The 24,051-nt window shown below is 54.9% G+C and overlaps 1 protein-coding gene across 7 annotated transcripts in view; it reads left to right on the top strand.

Annotated features, from left to right (window-relative positions):
• The window catches only part of JAKMIP1 (janus kinase and microtubule interacting protein 1), a 112,252-nt gene that overhangs the window by 31,061 nt on the left and 57,140 nt on the right, over positions 1-24,051 (top strand). For 5 of the 7 annotated variants that reach the window (XM_040488272.1, XM_040488280.1, XM_040488299.1 and 2 more), the window contains exons 3-5: positions 6,142-6,407; positions 11,491-11,985; positions 23,138-23,347. In XM_040488272.1, coding sequence (XP_040344206.1) covers positions 6,279-6,407; positions 11,491-11,985; positions 23,138-23,347 — 834 coding nt within the window. In that variant the 5' untranslated portion in view covers positions 6,142-6,278. The remainder of the gene's footprint in view (positions 1-6,141; positions 6,408-11,490; positions 11,986-23,137; positions 23,348-24,051) is intronic. The other 2 variants (XM_040488317.1, XM_040488325.1) reach the window with 1 other exon arrangement.

Raw genomic sequence — 24,051 nt, 5'->3', positions numbered from 1 at the left:
CCCCCCCCCCCCCCCCCCCCCCCCCCCCCCCCCCCCCCCCCTGTGGAGTCTTCTCTCCCCTCTGGGCTGCCAGTCCCTCTGGGACCCCAGGCAGGCCTGTGATCTTCCTGGGCCTCAGTTTCCCCATCTGTAAATGCTGGCCTCATAGTCCTAGAGACAGTCAGACAAAGACGCCTAGAATCATCCAGTGCAACGTGGGCTACAAGGACCCCCTGACCTTGCCTGTGGGTCCAACAGGGGCTTGGAGGAGGCGTGGCCCAAGGTGAGTCCTGGGAACGGTCAGGAGGTGGCCTGAGGTGGCCCGGTGGGGCAGGTTCTGTTGTCATTTCCAGGACCCGCTGGCTCTGAGCTTCTGGGGTGTGTGATGGGACGCAGGGGCCGTGGGGCCCGGGCTACAGGCGGCTTGCTCCGGCCTCTCTGACCTTACTGGCGCTCAGCAGCCCTGCTCCCACGCGGTGCCGTGTGCACAGCGCATTTCCCCTGCATGATGAGAAACGTTGGCTGAGGACACAGCCCAGGCCGGGCCACGCACGGGTCAGTGGCAGGCCTGGGTGAGTGACTGGGCCTCTTCCGTTCCTCATCCTGGCTTCTCACTACAGAGCTTTACCCTGGAACCAGAATAAGTGTTAGGAAAACCTAACTCACTTGACATTATTTGTCACATTTTATGGAAGATTTAAAAAAAAATTGTTTTTTAACGTTTATTCATTTTTGAGAGACAGAGACAGAGCATGAGCGGGGAAGGGGCAGAGAGAGGGAGACACAGAATCCGAAGCAGACTCTAGGCCTCAGCTGTCAGCACAGAGCCCAACACAGGGCTCGAACTCACGAACTGCGAGATCGTGACCTGAGCCGAACCCCAGGCGTCCCTGGAAGTTTTTTTTTTTTTTTTAACTTCCACCGACTACTTTGCACCAATATGAAAAGAGTCTAGACAGCAACAGCCTTATTAATTTGTTATAAGTGGAGAACAAGGTCTCCTAAAAAAGTTAATATCTAGGCCTCTTGGGCTTTTTCTTTTAAGTATTTAAGGAATTATTATTTTACTCTCTTTTTTTGGTGGCGGTGTGGTGGAAAATCGTTGCTCCCTTTTCATTGCCTGTCTGTATTTATCTTTTGTAAAACTGTCTTCCAGTTCCTCACTTTTTTTTTTTAATGTTTATTTTTTGTGAGAGAGAGAAAGAGAGAGACAGAATGCAAGTTGGGGAGGGGCGGAGAGAGAGGGAGACACAAAATCTAAATCAGGCTCCGGGCTCTGAGCTGTCAGCACAGAGCCCAACGCAGGGCTTGGACTCACGAACTGTGAGGTCATGACCTGAGCTGAAGTCAGACGCTTAACTAACTGAGCCCCCCAGGCGCCCCCCTCACTTTCCTTTTCTGCTCTGGGCAGGGAGGACAGACACTGTGCTTGCTAGCATTGTATGTAAAGCATGAGATAGTGGGCTCTGAGCGAGGGACTGGAGATGTGCCTACTGTGCGGTGCTCACTGGCCTTGGGTGGATGTTTGCTGAGCCTCTGCGGGGTTCTTCTGTCAGCCCGGGGCCGTGCCGTCTGCTCATGCGCTCAGAATGGAAAGCCCCTGGCACGGAGTGGGCACCCAGCTCATCTCAAGTAGGAGAATGACCTACTTTTGCCTCCATGAGTGAGGCCGTCATGGCGGTCAGCAGCTGCGGGGCTGTTGGTAAGGATGACCAATGACACTGTGAGCCTCGGGCCAGAGCAGCGGGGGGTGTGTTCCTGGCAGAGGAGGCCAGCTGCCTGGGGCCCACGGAGAGCCCCAACTTTGATCAGCCCATAACTTGGGGTAACATCTCCTTCTGTATCCCCTCATCGCGACACGACTGAGGCCCCGGCCTGGCCAATGTTGCGTCAAGATCCTGCCCTCGAGGGGCTGATGGAGGAGCAAACACACAGGGCAGCCCTCTGCCAACCTGGGAGCCGAGAGGAGGTGCCAGACCATGGGGTCATGAGGGGAGGCTTCCTGGAGGAGGCAGAATGGGAGGTGGCCATGAAAGGAGCGGGAGGGAGGATGGCTTTCTCCGTCAGGGAACTGAATGCACCGTGGCCTGCTGGGGAGTGTAGGGTGGGTGGCGGGTGGCCGGGCCCGAACTTCGGGGTGAGTCAGACCCTGTGGGGCCCACACCCCTTCACGGGCCAGGCTTTCTTCAAGGTCAGCCTGCACCTTTGATGGTCGTGAAGCAGGAGAGTCAACAGCCCTCTGATTGCAGATGCCGATCTCCATTTTCTCATCCGTGAAGCGGAGAACAGGTGCCGAGGCTCTCCTGAGACGCTGGTGTGCACGCACCTTTCCAGGGGTGGCTGGGGTGACAATGGGGCCGTCCCCACACACGGCCTCCCTTCTGGGGGTCTGGTCTGTCTCTCCTTTGGCCTTTCTGCTCTTGGGGCCCCGAATGCCCGGCTGGGAGACTAGGAGGCGTTGGGGTCCAGCTGGCCAGGGGGGGTAATACAAGTTGGCGTCTGGGGACTGGCCCCGAGACTTCACCGGGCTCTGTTCTCACGGTCCCCCAGGTGCTCCTGGTGTACTGTCCCCCCACGGGCTGGGGCTTCCTCTCCCGCCCTCCCCTGTGGCTCAGCTGGGGTGCCATCCCAGGGCCTCACGAGGAGTGGGCCCGTTTCACTGCCTGCATCCGGCGTGCTGTGCCGCCTTGGGCAGGTGCTTGACCTGCCTGAGGCCCAGATGCCTCATCTGCTACCCTGTCCTCTCTGGCATCTTCAGGGACCCTGGGAGGGGCTGCTGGGGAGGGAAAGGGGCCTTCAGGACATATACTAGGGCTGCTGAGAAACTGTGACACTGGCTGGGCCGCACCTTGACGTGGCGGCTTCCAGCAGTGCCTAATCTTAGCACCTGTTATCTTGACCTTCACGGAGGCTACTGGGAGGCTGGCATCGCTCCTCCTAATCGATTCATATTTCTTTTGTTTGGTGAGTGTTTTCATTGGGCTGAGTGTCCTGCTGAGCACAGATACGGATCTGAGCAATTCCCACACCCCCCCCGTGAGGTTTAGTGCCGTGGGGCCCATTTCACAGATGAGGACACTGAGTCTTAGAAAAGTTCGGCGACTTCCCCAGAACCATCCAGCCAGGAAAGCGTGAGCTGAGAGGACACACTTACTGTGGGTGACAAGGCCGTCCTACAGAACAGTCAGCTGTGTCCTGGGGGGTGTGGCTCGGGTCCTCTCTTCCCAGGCGGGTCGTTCCCTTCCAGGCGGCCCTTAGGGACGCGGGTGGAGTTGCTCCCGGAGAGTCCATCAGCCTCAACAGCAGGTGTCGCTGCAGTGGTCCGGGGACAGGGCCCATTTGCTTTTCCTTTGGCTTCTGTCTTCTCTCTTTCCCAGCTACATCCAGATGGTTCTCTGAAACTTGCTTGCGTTCTTTAAAAAAAAAAAAAAAAAAAGGCATCTTTTTTTTTTCCTGTAAAACAGTAATAGAAATAGAAAATTTGATTTATCTGGAAGAGCGTAAAGAAGAAGGTAAATATCAGCTGTCACTCGGGCAGTCGCTGCTAACATTTGGGACGCCTGGCTGTCTGTTCCTCACCACTGCGTCCCCAGGGTACGGAGCCTGGAGCCCAGCAGGGGCTCAAAAAATACTTGTGACCAAATGGAAAAAATGAATAAGTACATACATACATACATATATATATATATATTTCTTTTTTTATTAAAAAAAATTTTTTTTTACATTTCTATTTATTTTTGAGAGAGAGACAGAGCACAAGTGGGGGAGGGGCAGAGAGAGAGAATGAGACGCAGAATCCGAAGCAGGCTCCAGGCTCCGAGCTGTCGGCACAGAGCCCGACGCGGGGCTCGAACTCACGAACGGTGAGATCTTGACCTGAGCCGAAGTCAGACGCTCAACCCACTGACCCACTCAGGCGACCCAAGTATATATATTTCTGAAAACTGAGATCACAAATTGTATTTGTTCTTTGACTCTGTCTTTTCACTCGTTCATCTTTCTCCCTGTGGTTTGGTGTCATTACTCAACCGTCCCTTGGGCTGAGTGTTGGATTGTTGGGAAGGAGAGCTGTGTTTCTACATAGGCCGTATCTCTGGTTAGTCCTTACGGCGTGTTCCTAGAGGTGGTGTCGTTGGGCCACAGGATGGAATGGACAGGAGAAGAGTCCTCCCTCTGGGTGATGGATCTGGAGAGTGCTCCCTGCTCACTCTTCAGGGGCGGGGCGGCTTCCGAGAGCTTCTGTGCCGATAAAGGCAGGCAGGTCAGGGCAGCGAGGAATGAATTATGGATTATGCTCTAATAAGTCACATGAGAGCAAAGGGAGTTCATACTTCTCTGAAGACAGAACGGACCTTTCTGGAATCAATCGGTGGGCATGCTGATTGTGCCTGGATAATCCTTCATGGCATGTTGAGAAAACCGCTCCCTCCTGCTCAGCAGGGCTGTGGCCGGCCTCCACCTCTGCCTTCCCAAATGGCTAGACATTCCAGCGCCCCCAGGCCTATCAGGTCACGCTCCACCTCAGCTCACAAACACTGAGCATCTACAGCTTCTAGCTCCAGGCTTCTTGTTTATGGCCTCCCTTGCTGGCTTCGTCTCTCCGGCTCCACCTGCGAAGGCTGGCATTCCTGCATGCTGGAAGGTTCTCTTCTCGCTGTGCATGCTCTCCCAAGGCGATCTAACCCCGGTGCTAGCTCTGTGGCTTAGGAGTAGCTTACTGCACCTCTCTGTGCCTCGATCTTCTCTCACCTCTAGGATGGCCCTGACATCTGTGCCTACCTCTCCAGGCGCTGCAAGGACCACACGCTCCCCAGCTCCTAGCACAGGACTTGATGCATCATCGGGCTTCACTCATTCATTCGTTCGCTCACTCGTTCATTCGCTCGTTCACTCACTCACTCATTCAACGCATACTTCTGGAGGGCCTCCTGCATGCTGAGCTCTGATTCCAGGCCCAGGGGATACAGTGAGAAGCAAAACAGACCCAGGCCCTGCTTGTTTGGAACCCGCGTGGTTTGTCACGTGGGAAACAACAGTGAGGCAGAGCAAGGGGACCAGGGGAGCAGAATCATGCTGTCAGGGGGCAGTGCCGCATGGGGTTAGGCTAGCACAGTGCTGGGGGCTGGGGGGCTGGGGGGCTGGGTCCAGACTCACCACGGCCAGTCCAGCTGTGGACCTTGACCAGGTTAATGCTGTTTTCTCATCTTGGCCGTGTGGCTGTTGCTAGCACTCGGCCTCTTTGTGCCTCAGTTTCCTCATCTGTGACACGGGGCCACATCACCTACCTCGTAGGGCAGTTGTGCTGATTAGTGAAAGGTGACAGGAGTCACCTGGATGTAGGTGCCATTAGCTGTCAGTCTAGACCCTATCTTAAGGCTTTGTCACCCTGTGGCTGGGAGGGCACCTCCACCAAGTTGAAGGCCCGGGCCTCCCCTGGAGAAATATGGGTGCTGGAGGAGCAGTTAGCTCATCATGGCGCCCCCGCGAACCAGGAAACCAGCTCCGGCCTGGCCAGGCGGGCACAGAGGCCTGGAGGGACCGCCGTCACCTCCACGGGGCACAGAGCTAGCAGTGTGAGTGACCAGTGCTATGCTAGGCCGGGGACGGCATAGGGGAGCCACTGATCTTTATAACGGCCCGTTTTTCAGGGTGCGGTCCTCAGATCCTCTTCCAGAGTCACCTGGGAGTGTGGACGGAACATCCAGTGTCCTTGGTCCCACCACGCGCCTCCTTGTGCCCCGAGCTCTGGGCTCCCCAGGGACCTGCCTTTTGAAACGCGCGCCCTGGGCAACTGAGGCTCACTGACGTTTGCAGCCGGTGGCCTACGGGTTGCTCCGGTGATGTGATCTCCTCTCGATAAGGACAGTAGTACATCCAAACTACTCAAGGTGTGGTCGCCTGGGAGCATCACCTGGGAGCTTGTGAGAAATGCAAATCAGAGTCTCCGGGGGGAGGGCCCAGGACTCTCGGCCTTAACAAGCTTCTGTGGCCGCCAGTCTGAGAAGCGCTGGGTCAGTGTTGGGAACGGCAGGGCCACCTGGCGATGAGCAGGTGCGCGGCCCAGGCGGGGAGGCCCCGGCAAACGCTGGTTTGCCATTTGAGTGCCCAGGCAGGGACGCCAGCCTCTCTCTGTCTCCGCTAACCCCGTTTCCCTCTTCCCAGGGTCCCAAGTGATGGTGGTTTACACGGAGGACAAGCTGAGCCCCGCAACACTGGTTAGCACGGCGGAGCCCGGAGCGGCGCCTGCTGGCTGGTGGGTGTGAACCGCGGGATCTCCGCGTCTCAAGCCAAGAGGAAGCATGTCTAAGAAGGGCCGGAGCAAGGGCGAGAGGCCCGAGATGGAGACTGATGCCGTGCAAATGGCTAACGAGGAGCTGCGGGCCAAGCTCACTAGCATCCAGATCGAGTTCCAGCAGGAAAAGAGCAAGGTGGGGGGGGTGCGGGCCTCCCAGCTCCGCGGACGGGGCGCTCGCCCTGGTGGACAATACTCCCTTCCGCTCTGAGTGGAGGCTGTGTTCCCGGGCTGGGGCTGGGGACGGGCACTCGACCTCTGAGCCTCAGCTTGTCCCTTGTTAAAACGGGTATAACGTCAGTGGTGGTACCACCGGGATTCCACTCCTGGCCCCGTCGCGTCTCTCTATGACCTCGGACCAGCTACGTTACTCTCCGTGCGGTAATCTCCCTGGCCTGCGAGATGGGGTCATGGCGGTACCACCCGAGGGGCCTGTGGTTGGGAGTTAGGAGGCGAGGGTATTAAAGAGTTTGCAGCAGGGCCTGGCTCTGTGACGGGGCACCGGAGCTCTGGTGGGGCGAGACTGAGCTTTGGGGCCGCTCAGCACCATCACCAGGTGGGTGCCAGGCCGGCCGTGCGCATCCAGTTAGAGCGCGGCTGTGACAGGCACCCTGTCACAATGGAGGAGCGCGGGCTTTCTCACCACACAGACCTGGCTTTAAACTTCTGCTTGGCCCCTGACTGGCTCCGTGCCCTTGGACAGGTGACATAAAGCCTCCAGGAAGAACCTGTTTTTTCCCCGTCTGCAACGCAGCGTCATCATAACCGGCCAGTTCAGTGTCCTAAAGATGCAGTGTCACGGATACAACACAAAGCCCATCGGTGTTCTCGCTTGGGTGGTTTGAGGGCAGAGCGGGCTGGGGCTCTGTGGCGTCCGTGGGAGAAGAGAAGGGGGGATGGGAGCTTGCTCCCGGGTAGCCTGAGTGGCCGAGGGTCTGGGCTGTTCTGGGTAGGATGGGGGAGGTTATACCCACGTCTGCAGTTGGTATGTCTTCCAGCACCTGGGGCCCCGGGAGGGGACAGCCGGGGTGTGGCTGCAGGTGTCCTGTCTTATTGAGAGCTGGGCCTCGGCAGCGGCGGTGGGGGTGCTGGTTGGGGTCCAGCCCCCAGGTGGGGAGCGGAGCTGGGGCCTGGGCCCCGACTCGGCCCCTGGCCTCGGGACAGCGACATGGAGAGCAGAGGCAGAGTCCAGGGCCTGGGGGATGAAGGCTGGGCTCCTGGAGCTTGGGGACAGGTGTGCCCCTTCCCATCCACAGACACTCAGCATTCCAGGCCCGCGGCCGTCACCGGCACGGCTGCCCGAGGTGCCGGGCTGGCCACGCTTTGTGCAGCTCGGGCGGGATTCACCTGCTGGGATCCCTTGGGGCTGGCACGTCCCACCCAGAAGCAGCGACGGCGGCTGTGGTTGCCGGGAAGCCGCACGGCCAAGGTCGTTCTGCCAGGGCTCCACCACCTAATTCGCCTTGAGGTCCGGGGGCAAAGCCATGTAACCGCCCATGCCTCTGTTTGTTACGTGGGGTCCTCTGATGTGCCCGCCCCCCTGGGTTGTCGGCAGACTGGATGGGACAGTCACACACACGTGCTGCCCGTCACACGCAGTCACACGGCAGTTGGCTGACATTTATTACGTGTCTACTGTGCAGGTCACAGCAGATGCCTCGGAGGGCCTCCTGACCCTGGCAGTGACCTGCGCGGTCAGGGGCGGCTTTCTCCAGTTTACAGGTCAGAGAGGAGAGGTGACTCTGCCCAGGTGTGTTAGCTTGCTGGGGCCACCGTGACGAAGCACCACGGACTGGGCGGCTTAAAAATTCCAAAGAACTTCTTCCGGAGGTTGGCAGTCATGGGTCAAGGTGTGGGCAGGTGGGTTTCTGCAGAGGCCTCACTCCTTGGCCTGTACATGGCTGGCCATCTTCTCCCCATGTCCTCACGTGGCGGTCCCCCTGTGTGCCTGTGTCCTGATAAGGATACCGGTCATAACAGGCCAGGGCCCACCTACATGACCTCATTTAACTTCTTTTAAGATTTCACATCTTCTAAGATTCTCTCTCCAATTATGGTCACATTCTGAGGTCCCGGGGGTTGGGACTTCCACATGAGAATTTTGGGGACACACCTCAGCCCATCCCACAGCAGGTCCACACAGGTGTAGGTGGTGGCACTGGGCTGGGAGCCAGGCCTTGCCCGTCACCTGGCCGCCTCCCTGCTGGACACGCCCGGCTGCCTGTGTTCTCAGCCCGGCCATCCACGTGGCCCCTCGGGAGGGCTTTCCCCGTGTCGCCGCTGGGGGAGCTCCTGTCCTCAGAGAATTCCGCACGGGGCTTACTGGCTGGTAGGAGAAACATAAATATAAAGTTTACAGTCGCATTTAAACGGTATTTTTATATGCTCTCATAAAAGTGTTGTCGATGCCCCAGTTGAAGCATTGTTTTCCCGGAGGATCGCCGTTGAGCAGGGGCAGATGAGGGGACGTGGTAAATGTCTCTGTGGATTCATTCATTCACTGAACAGCCTGTACCATTGTTCCGTGCTGTGCGGAACGGCACAGGGGCAAGGGGGCCCGAGTAGGCTTCGCAGAGGCCATTTGGAGCCGGCTCTTTTTTAAGGCTTTTGCCGGTGCTCCCACAGTCCCGTGAGCACCCCGGTCGCCAGTCAGGGGCGCCAAGGCCCGTGGGGCGAAGTCCCTGCCTTGCTGGCCAGCCCTGCGGTGGGCAGGGGCAAAGCAGGGAGATTACGGCTAGGAGACGGCTGCCGCGGTCGGGCGGTGGGACCAGGGTGGCTGCAGGGAGTGGACGAAGTGGCCAGGCCTGGAAATGGGGAGCCAGCCCTGACGGATCGGACGAAGGGCAGGGTGGAAGGGGACAGAGACAGGGGGAGGCCGGCTTCGCCATTCCGGCTGCAGTGGCAGGTGGCGCTGGCTCAGAGGCTTTTCTGCACCGGCCCCTCCCTCCTCCTCCAGGGCGCGGTCCCTCCCTGTCATTTTGCTCCTGTCTTATATGCAGCCAGGTGCTCGTCTGTGCTGCCGTGCCGCCAGACTTGGGAGTGGCTTGGAGGCAGCTGGCGGGTAGAGTGCTGGCACGCTTTAGACCTGCTCAGCGCTAAGGAGTCGGGAGCAGGTGCTCTGTGCACAGCCCGGGCCAACGCAGCCTCGCTCTGCTCTGCTCGGGTCGTGGCACCTGGGCTCGACCCTCGGCTCCTCTGCGACCCGGCAGGGCCTTCCCGCTCGACCCCGTCTTCCATCCGCGTCCCTGCCCTAGACACCTGTCTCAGCAGGCCCGACCTCCCCCAGGCTGCCCTGCGCACGCCTCTGCTCCCCTCCGCACCCCTTCCTTCTTTTTTCACCTGGGAGCAGACTTCCCTTTATCCACTCAGTGCTTTGGGTCTTCCTCCTCCCAAGTCCTCCCGGGCAGCTGCTGATGTCCCTGTTTCACAGTCAAGGTTCCTCAGAGAAGCACGGAACCAATAGGAAATTGTGTGTGTGTGTGTGTGTGTGTGTGTATGGGTGGAGAGTGGGAGGGAGACACATTTTTTTTTAAGAAGTTGGCTCACATGGTTACAGAGGCTGGCAAATATGAACTTTGCAGAGCAGAGGCAGCTGGAAATTTCAGCAAGAGCGCATGTTGCAGTCTTGCGTCTTGAAGCAGCCTGGAGGCTAAATTCCTCTCTCGTTGAGGAGCTCAGCCTTTTCACTCGAGGCCATCGACTGATTGGGTGAGGCCCACCCACATTATGAAGGGTCAGCTGGTTTACTCAAGGTCTGCCGACTTAAATATGAATCACTTCTTTAAAAACTTTCACAACATACAGATGGGTGTCTCGCCAAATGAATTGGTACCACAGCCCTGCCGACTTGACACGCACCATTCACCATCGTGGGGCTCAGTAATTACGCATCCGTGCAGGCTTGGGATGCAACCGACCCCTGTCGGCAATAACCAGGGAAGGCGGGACAGCGTTGCCTCCTGGGAAGGACAATGCCAGAAGCAAATATTAGTCCCTCGCTGGGGGCAAGCACGTTAAATGTCTAAAGTTCTGGCTTCCCGGCATTGAGTCCGCTAGGAAAAGACTCCCAGTCCCAGCCCAGGGAGGGGGAGGCCCGGGACTGACAGGTTCTCCCGTCTTGTTTCTGAGATCACGAGTGTTTGATGTAAGGAGATGCTGACTTTGGGTCTTTGCCTGGCTTACTTCTTGCTTCTTTCTCCGCTGTCAGAAGGATTTATCCATACCAAGGGACACTGTAAAACTCCTCACCTGACATTAATTTCAAAACGTGGGCATGCCATAAACAGCGTAGGCCGGGGAAAACGTTGGCCACCTTCCGCAGAAGTCGCGCGTGTCTTCTGTGAGGTACAATTGGTTCCTGTTCTCTGGAGACTGGTGTGATACAGAAAGCAAACGGACTGTAAAGGGTTCCTGCCCAGTGTGTGTTTTTGTGGGATACTTGAAAAGGGGCGAATATGGCGTTTTGGAGCGTCTTAAGCAAATACTCCCTGGGCACATTCTACAAGCCATGGTTCAGATTTTGCTGATTAGACGGATGCGCTCAGGCTGGGTTGGCAGCCGGGCATCTGAGGAACATGGCTCTGGGGCCAGGGGCCTGGGGGTGAGCCGGGCTCTGTCCCCTGGCAGCCCCCCCCCCCCGGCAGGTCTCGGGGGCATCTCTGAGCCTCCACTGCCTCCCGGCAACACAGTCACCTCCCTCCTGGGACCCCCTAGGGATTAATGTGGGGGATGCTGTGGAGCCCCCAGTCCGCGGAGGGGACAGGTCAGCGAGGCTGGTTGCCCTCCACTGCCCCTCTCTGCCTCCATCTGCTCTGTTTTCCCTGTGCCCACGGTCCAGTGCACGGACACTGAAAAGGTACTTCTGGTGTCAAAATGTGCCCATCTTTGGTGACTGACGCTATCTGCTTATGTGTCTTGTGACCGATCAGTCCCCGAATTGGAAGGGATGTCAAAGGCCTGACTGCCCTCGCCGGCATCCGCAGGTGGCTTTCCACCTCTAGCGAAATTCCCAAGAAAACAGTAGCAAGTAAAGAAGCAGGTGGGGCTGCTGAGGGTCAGGACCACAGGGGTGGCAGGCGAGGGAACTGGGGTGGGGGTGGGGGACCCGGCGAGGGTCTCGGGGGCCCTCCCGCACAATGGGGCGCGGGGAGGTGGCGGCCGGGCCTGGCCGGCTCCCCCAGCTCCGACCCTGACCCGTGTCCCCGTCGCTCGGGCTGCAGGTGGGCAAACTGCGCGAGCGGCTGCAGGAGGCCAAGCTGGAGCGCGAGCAGGAGCAGCGGCGGCACACCGCTTACATCTCGGAGCTCAGGGCCAAGCTGCACGAAGAGAAGACCAAGGAGCTGCAGGCGCTGCGCGAGGTGCTCATCCGGCAGCACGAGCAGGAGGCGGCGCGCACCGCCAAGATCAAGGAGGGCGAGCTGCAGCGGCTGCAGGCCACGCTGAACGTGCTGCGGGACGGCGCGGCCGACAAGGTCAAGACGGCGCTCCTGGCCGAGGCGCGCGACGAGGCGCGCAGGGCCTTCGACGGCGAGCGCCAGCGGCTGCAGCAGGAAATCCTGGAGCTCAAGGCTTCGCGCAAGCAGGCCGAGGAGGCGCTCAGCAACTGCATGCAGGCCGACAAGACCAAGGCGGCGGACCTGCGCGCTGCCTACCAGGCGCACCAGGACGAGGTGCACCGCATCAAGCGCGAGTGCGAGCGGGACATCCGCAGGCTGGTACGTGCTGCCTGCGCCCCCTCCCGGCTGGCGTGCGTGCCTGCACCCTTTTCTTCCCGCCCGTCCTTCCGTGCGCATCCTCTCCTTTGTGCCTTCTTCCCTGTCCGGCTTGCATGCATGCGTTCCTTCCTGTGTGTGTGCGGTAAACGCCGCGTTTTGAGGACCCGCCGTGCGTCAGGCACGGTTCTAGCACGGGGCTTCTAGCAAAGCCCCTGCCGTCCTCGTGGTGGTGAAGGGAAGTTGGGCAGGTAGAACTCTTCTCGCTGGGTGTGGGGGATCCTTGGTCCTTCTTGGAACAGCTCAGAACCACAAGTTTCTGTAAAATGGGGTTAATAGGTTAACGGCCAAGGTTGTGGTAAACAAACAAACAAACAAACAAACAAAAAAAACGACCGTGGAAGCTTATCAAAGTGCTGGGCATTTATTTATTTATTTACTCATTTAATTACTAAACTGGAGCGTGCTTATACCTCCAGGTAAGATATGGTAGGTAGGGACAGGCCAGCCAGTCTGTTGCAACAACTGGGGAAAGCCATAAATTGCAAGCAATCTCATTTTATCTTATCTTATCTTATCTTATCTTATCTTATCTTATCTTATCTATTTTTAAGTTTATTTTGAGAGAGACAGAGGCGACACAAGCGGGGGAGGGGCAGAGAGAGAGGGGGGAGAGAGGATCCCAAGCAGGCTCCGTGCTGTCAGTGCAGAGCCCGATGTGGGGCTTGAACCCATGAAACTGTGAGATCACAACCTGAGCCGAAACCAAGAGTTGGATGCTTAACTGACTGAGACACCCAAGCGCCCCACAAGCAATCCTGTTTTTAAAGGCTGGAGGGCTATGGAAGGCCCGAGGTCTAGAAGAGCTAAAATTTCAAAGAGAGGAGAGAGAGCCTGGCCCAGGAGAGCTGACAGTTACCAGCTGACAGCTTCTTCCTTGTGGGACATTTGTGCATCCCGAGAGCGGGCTGGGGATGGGGCTTCCCCCCCAGCAAAGAGACTCCACCAGGGCTGAGACAGGTGAGCAGGGCTCTTTGCCATCTCTCATGGTCAGCATGAAAAGTGGGAAACTAAGGAGCCCCCACACTGGGGGGGCCGGTTCACACCCCAGATATTTCCTGAGTTCGGGGGTGATGCGGGAAGCCAGCGAGTCGGGGTGGAAAGGCAGAATGAAATCTCCCAGAGTCGTGTCATACTTAGGAAACAAAGCTCGCCAGGCGGGGGAGGGGCTGCAGCAGGCACATCACCAGTCTGCCCCTCGGGACGACCGTCAGACTTTGAGCCTGTGTGCTGCAGGAGGCTGAAAAGGCGAGCAGGCTGAGTTTCTCAAGGTAGAGTCAACAGCAGTGACAACAGTGATGTTTCCAAGAGGCATATCTTGATTATGAGGATGCAGTGAGGCTGAAAGTTGTAAGGGTGGAAATAGATGCAACATCCAGACACTAACCACCAGAAACCTGCTCTGTATTCATGTTGAAGACCTCAAGGCAAGAAGTAATACTACAGACAAGTAGGGGATGCCTTTTTTTTTTTTAAATTAAAACATTTTTTAAAGTTTATTTATTTTGAGAGACACAGAGACAGCGTGAGTGGGAGAGGGGCAGAGAGAGAGGGAAAGAAAGAATCCTAAGCAGGCTCTGTGCTGCCAGTGCAGAGCCCGACATGGGGCTCGAGCTCACAAAACCGAGATCGTGACCTGAGCTGAAACCAAGAGTCAGAGGCTTAACCAACTAAGGCACCCAGGTGCCCTGGGGACGCTTCTTAATAATAAAGGGGTCCATTTGTAATAGCACTTAATAACGAAACTTCCAAATGTGCAAAAGAAAAGCATCAAAAGTAAAAGGAGAAACAAAGCCACAGTTGTAGTTGGAGAATAAGACTCTGAGCAAATAATAGAACATGTAGACAATAGATGAACAAAGACATGTAAGATTTAAACAGCATTCAGTTAACCAACTGGAGGTACACTGACAAAATATGGTATTTCAGCAGCTGCACATACTGTTCTCTTCAAGGGAACCTACACAATTTCTTTCAAAAATTGTGCTTCTTAGAGTAAAACAGATTTTAGACAAAAAGGAAGAAATGCTGAAAACCAAACATCTAAGCTTCCATCTTGAGAACCAAGAAAAAGAACAGCAAATTAATCTCTGAGAAAGCAGAATTGAGGGGCTTAATCAATAAGGACAATCAACACATCAAAAGTTAATTGAAGTAGGTAAACTGATAAGTCCTGAGGAATACCGATGAAGGAACAGAGACAAGTCCCCCAGTGTACAGAATGTAAAAGGGGCACTACTATAGCCCCTACAGAAATAAAAGAGACAGTATGAGTACTTTCTGAACAGCATATGCCAGTGAACTAGAAATTTGGATGAAATGGGCAGATTTTTTGAACAAGTACAACTTAACCAAACTGACACTATAAGAAATAGAAAATGTGAGTAGTCCTATAGCTGTTAAAGAAGTTAAATCTGTAATTAATAGTTTTTCCTCAATGAAAAGTCCAAGCCCAGAGACTTCACAGGTAAATTCTTTAGGTATTTAATGAAGAAATAAAACTAATTACACAGACTCTTTCAGAAAAGAGAAAAAGGGAACATATTCTAATTCATTTTATGAAGCCAGCATAACTGACCAGTGATATACAATAAAAGAAAAAAATAATCTTTTATAAACATAGACACAGGAGTACTAAATAAAACATTAACAAATAAAATCCAGCAATATACAGAAGGGTTAATAAACTATAACCAAGTTGGGTTTATTCTAGGAACACAAAGGTTGGTTTAATATTAAAAAATCTGAATATAATTCAGCTAGTAATAGAATAAAGGAGAAAAAAAGCCATATGATCATCTTAATAGATACAGTAAAAGCATTTAGTAAAATTCAACATCACAGTATAAACTCTCAGCAAACGAGGAATAGAATAGAATTTTCTGAATCTGGTAAAGGGTTCTACAAAAAAATCTACAGGGGCGCCTGGGTGGCTCAGTCGGTTGAGCGTCCGACCTCAGCTCAGGTCGTGATCTCGTGATCTGTGAGTTTCTCCCCACGTCAGGCTCTGTGCTGACAGCTCAGAGCCTGGAGCCTGTTCCAGATTCTGTGTCTCCCTCTCTCTCTGACCCTCCCCCTGTTCATGCTCTGTCTCTCTCTGTCTCAAAAATAAACATTAAAAAAATTTTTTAAATAAAAAAATAAAATAAATAAAACAAAAAACAAAAAAATCTAACGTATAGTGATATCGAACATTTCCCAGTGAATTCAAGGACAGAACAAGGTATCCACTATCACCAGTTCTGTTCAACATTGCACTGGCTAGGACCTCAAATCTGAAAGACAATAAAAAGAAAAGTTTTAAAGATTGGGGAGAAAGGGTTGGGGAAACGGCCGTTATTTGCAGATGCTGTGATTGTGATGTAGAAAATCCAAGAGACGCTACAAACTGTTAGAATTAGTAAGTGAATTTATCAAAGCCTCTCAATAGAAAGTAAATATGCAAAATAAAACTGTGTTTCTATATATTAGCAATGTGTAATGGGAAAATGGAGCTTTACAAAAGACCATTTATAATAGAGTACGAAGACCTACGAATAAAGTCTGATGAGCGTGTGTAAGCTGTAACACGCTGAAAGCTTCAAAACACTGCTGAGGAAAAATAAAGGAGACCAAAATAAATGTAGGGAGAAGCCATTTTCATGATATAAGTATCAGTACTTCCATAAATGATCTATAGATTTAGGGCAATCCCTATCACAACCCCAGCAGGGTTTGTTGTTTTGTTTTGTTTTTTTTTTTTTGGTACACATTAGCAAGTGGATTCTAAATTTGATATAAAAATTTAAAGGACCCGGAGTCACAATTTTGAAGACAAAAAAGCCCAGGAAACCTCACACTACCATGTAACAAAGCTTACTGTTAAGACCAGCTGAAGCATATGTGGATGAATCCCTGAACAGGAGAGTCCCCAGGCGGCCCTATGCACGTGTGGTCACCTGGTTTAGGAAACAGGTAACATCATAGTCCAGTAAGGAAAGGGTGGTCTTTCCATAAACAGTGTTGAGGTAGGTGGGCGTCTGTAAAACAGGAACAATGATGCTTGCATCCTGCCATCCATGTATCCATAGTGATTAATTCAAGGTGGACCATAGATGTGGATGTTAGAAAGTAGACCAGTGAATTGGTTAGGTAACACAGAGCAGTATTTTCATGATCTTGGGGCAGATGACACCCCAAGAAGATTTGTGTCTTCTCAGAGTGAGAAGACACAGATACACCAGTCATACACATGCACTATTCGGAGAAGGTGGTACACTGAACTTTTGAGGAATAAATTTCGTTCATCCAAAGGCACCAAGAAAAGAGAGACAAGGCACAGTACAGATCGGGAGGAGATCGTTTCAATACATGTTATCATAAGCCGCTTTTATTCAGATTACAAAAACAACCATGAGGCAAGAAGAAAAATAATTAAAAGAGGCAAAGAGTACCTCAAAAAGGGAAAATATACTTAAATGACAGATAAACATCTGAAGAGGTGTCCAACCTCACTGATCATCGGGGAACCACAAATAAAAATTATAACTAGATACTGCTTCATTCCCAGTAGAATGGATGCAATTAAAAAAAAAGAGGGGTGCCCGGGTGGCTCAGTGGGTTAGGCGTCCGACTTCGGCTCAGGGCACGATCTCACGGTTCGTGGGTTCGAGCCCTGCGTCGGGCTCTGTGCTGACAGCTCAGGGCCTGGAGCCTGCCTCGGATTCTGTGTCTCCCTCTCTCTCTGTCCCTCCCCCACTTATACTCTGTCTCTCTCTCTCAAAAAAAAAATAAACATTAAAAAAATTAAAAAATAAAATAATTCAGCAGTTTCTTAAACTGCAATTTGCCTGCTCCCCCCAGCACCTCTACCCCCAGCTGTATACCCAAGGAGATGAAAACATGTTTCCATAAAGATGCATACGTGATCACCGCAGCATATTCATAGTAGTAAAAGCGTGGAAGCAGCCCATCTGTCCATCAGTTGGGGAATGGATAAAATGTGGTATATTCATATCATGAATGGGCTACTGTTCAGCAGTAAGGGGTGGGATGTTTATTTACCTGAGTTCCAGCACTAGCGTAGGCATCAAAACTTCTCTTCCTTTCTGGGTGTGGGGGTGGGGTGGGGTGGGAGGAGGTGTTATCACATCAGGGGAAGGGAAGCCTTGGGGGAGAGTCTGCTCCGGGTGCGAATCCAGTCTTGTTTACTGGGTGACCCCAGCGAAGCTGCCTCCCATCTCTGAGCCTGCGGTGTGTATTCTGCGAAATGGGAATAATTGCGTACCTGCCCTGGGGTTATGAGAGTAAAATGAACTACCGCATCTCGCAGCGTCTTACATTTCTGTAACAAGAGACCCATGAACTGTGTTCCTCTCTGGCAGGAGAAATACACGTTTAAAGTAAAAAAAAAAAAATGGGGAAGAAACAAACATTTGCCTAAGGGACTGCTGGAGCGTATTTGAAACGTACCAGAGGACGTGGTGTCTGTTTCCGTGTCGGCACTAAACGGGAATATCCTCAGTTCAGGTGTTCTCGGTGGGCGTGTGGCTTTCACTGCAAACGCCCCACTTGGAGGATCGAGTGAAGAGAACAGGTGTCCATTTCTCCCATTACTTCCCCCCCCCGCCACCAGTTTGAAAAATGTCGCTTCTCAGGCAAGGCTGTTTGTTCGTGGCAACGTGTTCGGAAGGTGGCCCGCGTTTCATTTCTTGCTCAGCTGGATTGGATCGGATAGGATTGGAAATGCAGGCAGGTCTGTGGATGCCCCCGCTTACACATTTAACATGCGTCTTAAGGGAAGCAAAGCAGAGGGGCGTCTGGGTGGCTCAGTCGGTTAAGCGTCTGACTTTGGCTCAGGTCACCATCTCCCGGTTTGTGGGTTCGAGCCCCGTGTCAGGCTCTGTGCTGACTGCTCGGAGCCTGGAGCTGCTTCGGATTCTGTGTCTCCCTCTCTCTCCGCCCCTCCCCTCCCCTGCTCGTGCTCTGTCTCTGTCTCTCAAAAATAAATGAAAATGTTTAAAAAAAAAAAAAAAAAGAAGCAAAGCAGAAAAGGAAGTTACGGCCCCCATGGGGCAGGGACACCAGTTTCTGGACCAGTTCTGGACTCCTAGACCAGTTAGGCTCAGGCCTCGTGGCACATAAGGGACAACTCCCTCAGGACGCCAGGGCTTCAACGTTAGAAGTTTATTTGTCTCTTGTGTACGAAGTCCGGAAAGGGCTGCCACAGGGCTCCACAGAGTAGTGAGGGACACGGGTACCTCCCAGCTTTCTCCTCAGAATGGACTTTGGGATGTGGCCCTGCCCTCATGGGCCTTCATGCTCACTGAGCGCCAGCCATCACGTCTTCATCCCAGGTTGGCAGTAGGAGGGCCGATGAAGAAGGGCGTAGTCTTCACTGAAGAACGCTTTTCTTTTTGGAAGTTCCACACACTTCCACTTCCACCGCTTTGGCCAACAGTTACCCAGCCTCATCTACCTGCAGGGGCCACTGGGAAATGTAGTCCCTTTACGGAGTGCACCGCAGTGTGATAAATCCGGTCTGGTGCTCTGTTAGCTTTCCAGGGCTGCCGTAACAAGTCACTGCAAACTCAGCTGCTCCCAACAGGAATTTATTTCTCCCTCGGTTTTGGAGGCTGGAAGTCTGAAATCAAGGGGGTCAGCGAGACCACGCCCCCCCGCCGCTTGCAGGGCGGAATCCTGTCTTGCCCCGTCCGGCTTCTGCTGGTGGCCAGGAATCCTTGCCGCCCCCCCGGCCTGTGGCCGTGCCATTCTAGGCTCTGCCGCCACGTGGCCTGTCCTCCCCCGTGTGTCTGTGTCTCATCCCCTTCTCGCGAGGACGCCAGTCGTGGATCTAGGGCCCGCCCTAATCTGGTGTGACCTCATCTTCACGTCCATCGTAATCGCATCCACCGAGACCCCGTTTCCAAATAAGATCCCATTGTGACTTTTAGGGTCGACGTGACATTTGGGCGAACGCTGACGCTAGTCGCTGACCACAGGTAGGCGGGAGGAGAGGGGGAACAGGTGTCGGGGTAGCAGCCCCCACTTCGTTCTTCGTTCCCCGAACTTTGGGGTGCGGTGGAGCTCGCCAAGCTACTCGCGCGTTGCTGGGCATGTTGGGAGCTGGCCACACGAAGGTTCTTGTCGGGACAAACGTCCTGGTGGATGCGACCGTGGGGAGGTGGTTGGATTCTGCACCCGTGGGGCACGTGGGATGGTGAGGGCGTTGCAGAGTTTGACCTGAGTTGGCATCGTGGTCCTGCTGCTGACCAGCGCTTGGGCACGTGCTTCTCCCCAGGCCTCACCTGGCTGTGAAGCGGGGCGGGTGGTGTCTACCGTGAGGGTCTTCTGAAGACAGAGCGTGTCTCGTAAGTACGGACGTGGCACCGAGCTCACGCTGGCACGTAAGAAGGAAGTGACAGCCATCACCCAGTCTGTGTGCTTTCCCTAACTCCGTGTCAGGGTCTTTGGGTCGCAAGTGACAGAAATTCCACCTCCGACCCGCTTGAACCATCATCTGTCAGCATTTGTGACTGAAGGAGTAGGAGAAGCTTCAGGCAGGGCTCCAGAGGCACTCATGCCCCGCCGGGATCCAGGGTTCCCAGGCTCTGCTCCGACTCATCCTGTGCCATTTTCAGCCTCGGGGATCTCACGCTGTGCCGGTGAGATGTCACTGCTGTGCCGGGCCCCTCCCCCCCCATCCTCACACACACAGCTCAGAGAAAGTGAATCTCCTTTTTTAGCTCCTAAGGAGGAACAGGAGGGTCCTAGCTATGCTCTCTCTAGGCTCTTCGTTCTGATTGGGTCCTGTAGCCATCCCTGAGCTGTTGAATGTGAGGGGGCAGGGCATGTGACTGCTGTGAGCCAATCAGGGCCTTCCCTGGGAACTGGAATGATTTCAGCCCCACCCCTCTCCTGTAACATATGCTGAGAGCAGAGGCTGGGAGAGGGAGTCTGCTCGCTTAGGGGATGCAGGTCGGGGAATCTCATGTCAGAGATTCATGGCTTTGTCAGCATCCTGGGGGAAGGGGACAGGGTTGCTGAGAACTCAGCCTGGGAGGCAGACATAAAGTCCACGAATGGAGGGCTTGCCTTTAGCTGTGTGAATTGGCAAGTCTCCTACCCTGGGGGGCCCTGAGGACTCTGGCTGGGAACCTGACAGATGTTGATTCCAGAATACATTCTGCATTGTCCATTCGTTCCTGGCTGTCATCACTGCTGGTGGAAACCGTTTTCTGGGAACCTTTCCCAGGGTGACGGGTGCAAGCCCTCTGCTCGTTTACGAGAGTAAGCGGGGAACGGGCACTTTCCTAAGGTGCAGAATTTGGGGCTCCAGAGGTGTCCTGCTCGCAGTCCTGCCGCTTTGTGTGGGAGGAGCTAGTGTACGTGGGGGCTCCATTTCTGGGCTCCAGTGCAAAGCAAGAAATGAGTGGCCCGGGTGCCGAGGGGACCCTCCCTGTTAACTCGCACCACGTCCCGCTGGCCCTGCTGATTCCCGCACTTTCTTTTCTCCCGCTTGCGCGAATCCCTCTCTCAGCCACGGCAGTGTTGACTTATTGTTTAGTGACTACCTCCCCCTCCAGAGTGGAAACTCTGAGGGCAGGGACTCTAGCCTGTTTTGTTTGCAGAGGTTTCCCAGGACCCATCAGTGGCGCTCAGCTCAGTATTTGTTGAATTAATGGCAGCGCGTGAGTGGTTTACATTAATGAACTCCTTTCACGTACTGCTTAGTGCTTCTGGACTGGCCTGGGCCGTGGCAACCATTTCCGCATCCCTAAGGATTCCTCCCCACGGCCAGGAGGTGCTCCTCCCAGGGATTAGGGCCAGGCGGGGAGCTGATGGTGGGTTGCCACCAGGGGGAGCAGTGGGCACCTTCTGCCGCGGCTTCAGGCAGGCCCAGGGCTCAGGAGACCCGTGCCAGCCAGGCAGGCCCCTGGCCGGAGTCCCAGGAGATTGTCCTGTGGGGCTGGGGATGTGGTGGGAGGGGAGCACACTCTTTGCTCTAAAAGAAAGGCGTCTCAAAGCGTTTTTCAGAACTGTAGGACTTTTGCTTGAAACCCCCCCAGTGTTTTGAGGGTACCAATTCCCCCTTCTATAGTGTGGTCTGCCGTTTCAATATGTTCACCAGGAGCTAACACAGATGCACGTGTTGGGGGCAGCCAACATTGACCACAGCTTATAACGTGCCAGGGTCTGCACTAAGATCTAACTCGCCACGACTGCACCGGGGAGGTCCTAAGAGGTCTCCGTGTCCCCACTTTATGCAGGCTGAGGCTGGGTCCGACAGGTGGCCCTGCCTGTGCTGTGCCTCAGGAGGTCACACGGTGTCGGGGAGGGCCTTCGAGTCAGCTTTACGTCTGCTGCCAGAACGGGGCTCTTAACCACTTTTCTCGGCCGTTGACTGTCTGTGTCTGGACTTGAGGTGCAACAGTCACGAGTAAGCGGTACAGATCACAGTCACGGAGTATCTTTGTTTCCCGTGACTTTCTTAACAAACGGCCACCAACTCAGTGGCTTAAGACAACAGAAAGGTATTCCCGCACAGTCTGGAGGCCAGGGGTCAGGAGTCAGGAATCAAGGTGCCGGTAGGGCCGTGCTCCCCGGGGGGCTCCAGGGGAGGGTCCTTCCAGCCTCTCCCAGCTCCTGGGGCTCCTGGCACTGCTGGCCTCCCGCGTCACTCTCTCCTAGTGCTCGGCAAATTATCCCTTCTAAAGCCCGTCTCCGTTTCCCAGGGCTGCTGTAATAAAGGGCCACAAGCTGGGTGGCTAAAGCAACAGAACTTTATTGGCTTATAGTTTCGGAGGCGGGAGATCTGAGATCAAGGGGTCACAGGGCCGTGCTCTCTGAAGGTGCTGGAGAGGAACCATCCTTGCTTCTTCCAGGGCCGGTGGCTGCAGACAGTCTGTGATGTCCCCAGGCTTCTGGGTCCATCACTCCAGTCTCTGTCTCCGTCTCTACCCAGCCTTGTGGGTGGAGGCATCTGTGTGCCTCGTCTTCTCTTCTAAGGACACAGTCATAGGGACCACCTTACTCCGGTGTGACCTCCTCCTAACTATATCTGCAGCAACCCTGTTCCCAAATGACCTCACGTTCTCAGTTTCTAGGAAGGACACGCAGTGGCAGGGGATACCCCAGCACAGCACCCTTACGGGGGCAGTTTCCCAGCCGTTGGCTCTCTGTCTGGAATCAGTTGAAGTGGATGGCCCCGGGGCCAAAGCTTTCTCTTCTGTAAGCTGCTTTCTGCTTGGTTTCCTCTAGGGAATGCTGGACAAGACCGGGCTGGGGCGAACTGGGGCTTACTTTGAGGTTTGCATGTGGAGACGCTGAGGTCCTTTAGAGACCCCAGCAGAGATGTCAAGTACTCAGTTAGCTCTATGATTCTGGGGCTCTGAGAGAAGACAGGGCCCTGGGAACACATTGGGGTGTCGGCTGCATATGGGGGTTTAACGTCATGGGTGAGGACGCGGCTGCCTGGGAAAAGATAGAGGGCCGAGCCTTGGAAAGTCCAGACTTTAATGGCGGCCGGAACAAGGTGAGTCTGTAAGGACAGAAACCAGGAAGTCATGGCATAGTGCGGGAGGGGCGGGAGAGCTTCGCGGAGCAGGGTGTGAGTGGCTCGGTCACATGTTGGTGAGGATGAAGGACAGAAAGTTGTCCCGTGGGTCTGGGGGCCAGGGGAGCATCAAAGACCTTAACGAGAGCTGTGTTGGCGGAGAGGTGGGGGCTGTGACCGGACGGGAGAGGCTTGGGGGGTGAGTGGGAGAGAAGGCCCACCAACTCGGCGAGGAAGCCGAGCTGTGGGGCGTGAGGTGGCTGGAGGTGCCTGGAGGTCAGGATTTTGTTTTATTTAATTCACGCGAGAGAGAAATGAACCTAGCCCTGTTTCAATGGTGAGCGTCTGGCCATCGAACCGTAAATTGTCTGCTCCTCTGTGCTCAGGGGAGCGGGGCCTGGGCCGTGGACAGTGGCCCCTCTGTGTCCTGAGTTTTCCAAGTTCAGCTGACCTGGGTCCTCGATCCTTCTTAACCTTTTCCTCTGGGCCTCAGGCCAGCGAGGGAGAGATTGCCGTGGTCACGAGCCCTTAGGCTGACCGTTCATTCTTTCTCTTTTGCAGATGGACGAGATCAGAGGGAAAGACCGTGTGATCCTGGCCTTGGAGAAGGAACTCGGCGTGCAGACCGGCCAGACCCAGAAGCTGCTTCTTCAGAAGGAGGCTTTGGATGAGCAGCTGGTTCAGGTCAAAGAGGCCGAGCGGTACCACAGTAGCCCCAAGAGAGAGCTCCCGCCTGGCATCGGGGACATGGCAGAGCTCATGGGCGTCCAGGTACGGGGAGTGGCGGCTCACACAAGCACCGGGGCCTCGTGGCTGACCGCTGCCTGTCCTTTCTGCGGTCGTTCCCCCCGGGCACCTTGCCTGCCTGCCTCCTCTCGCCCCTCCCTCCCTCCCTTCCGTCTGTCCGTGCGTCTGGCCTCCCTCCCCAGACTGGCTGACGTTAACCACGTGCAGGGCCCAGCGTTGGGCCTGGGGATACAGAGGGGAGAGCAGCTGTCTGCGTTTGCTTCCAGCCGGTCTGGAGCCCAGTGGGAAAGAGAAGTGAAGACATCAGTGCCGGGTGCACAGTAAGAGCACAGAAAGGCGCCCAGTCTTGAAGTCAGAGCCCTGCAACATGAGTAGGACCTTAGCCAGAAGGAAAGGGCTCTGGGGGCAACGTGCTCAGAGGAAGCTGAAGCAGCGTGCCTTCGTTCACTCACTCATTCATTCGTTCGTTCGTTCGTGCAGTCAGTCACCAGACGTTTGAACGTCTGTCGTGCGTGCTCTGTGCGGACAGCCTACGAGGTGCTGGTGAGATTGGCCCGGTGGGCCTTGAGGGATGTCCTGGCACGTCCGTCACGGGCCTTTGTGAGAGAGACACAGCGGGCCCGGGCTGGAGCGTGAAGGTCCCCAGAGACCACGCACAGCTGTCTTGGCCTGACCTCTTGTCACTTTGAGACGAAGTCTCTTGCGGGTCGCTGGCAGGGCCTGGGGTG

This window comes from Herpailurus yagouaroundi, unplaced genomic scaffold, assembly GCF_014898765.1.
Source record: "Herpailurus yagouaroundi ecotype Mexico unplaced genomic scaffold, PumYag 28, whole genome shotgun sequence".
NCBI classification, from domain to species: Eukaryota; Metazoa; Chordata; class Mammalia; order Carnivora; family Felidae; genus Herpailurus; species Herpailurus yagouaroundi.
The sequence above is the reverse complement of the archived record's forward strand: the minus strand, read 5'-3'. Positions and strand labels throughout refer to the sequence as shown.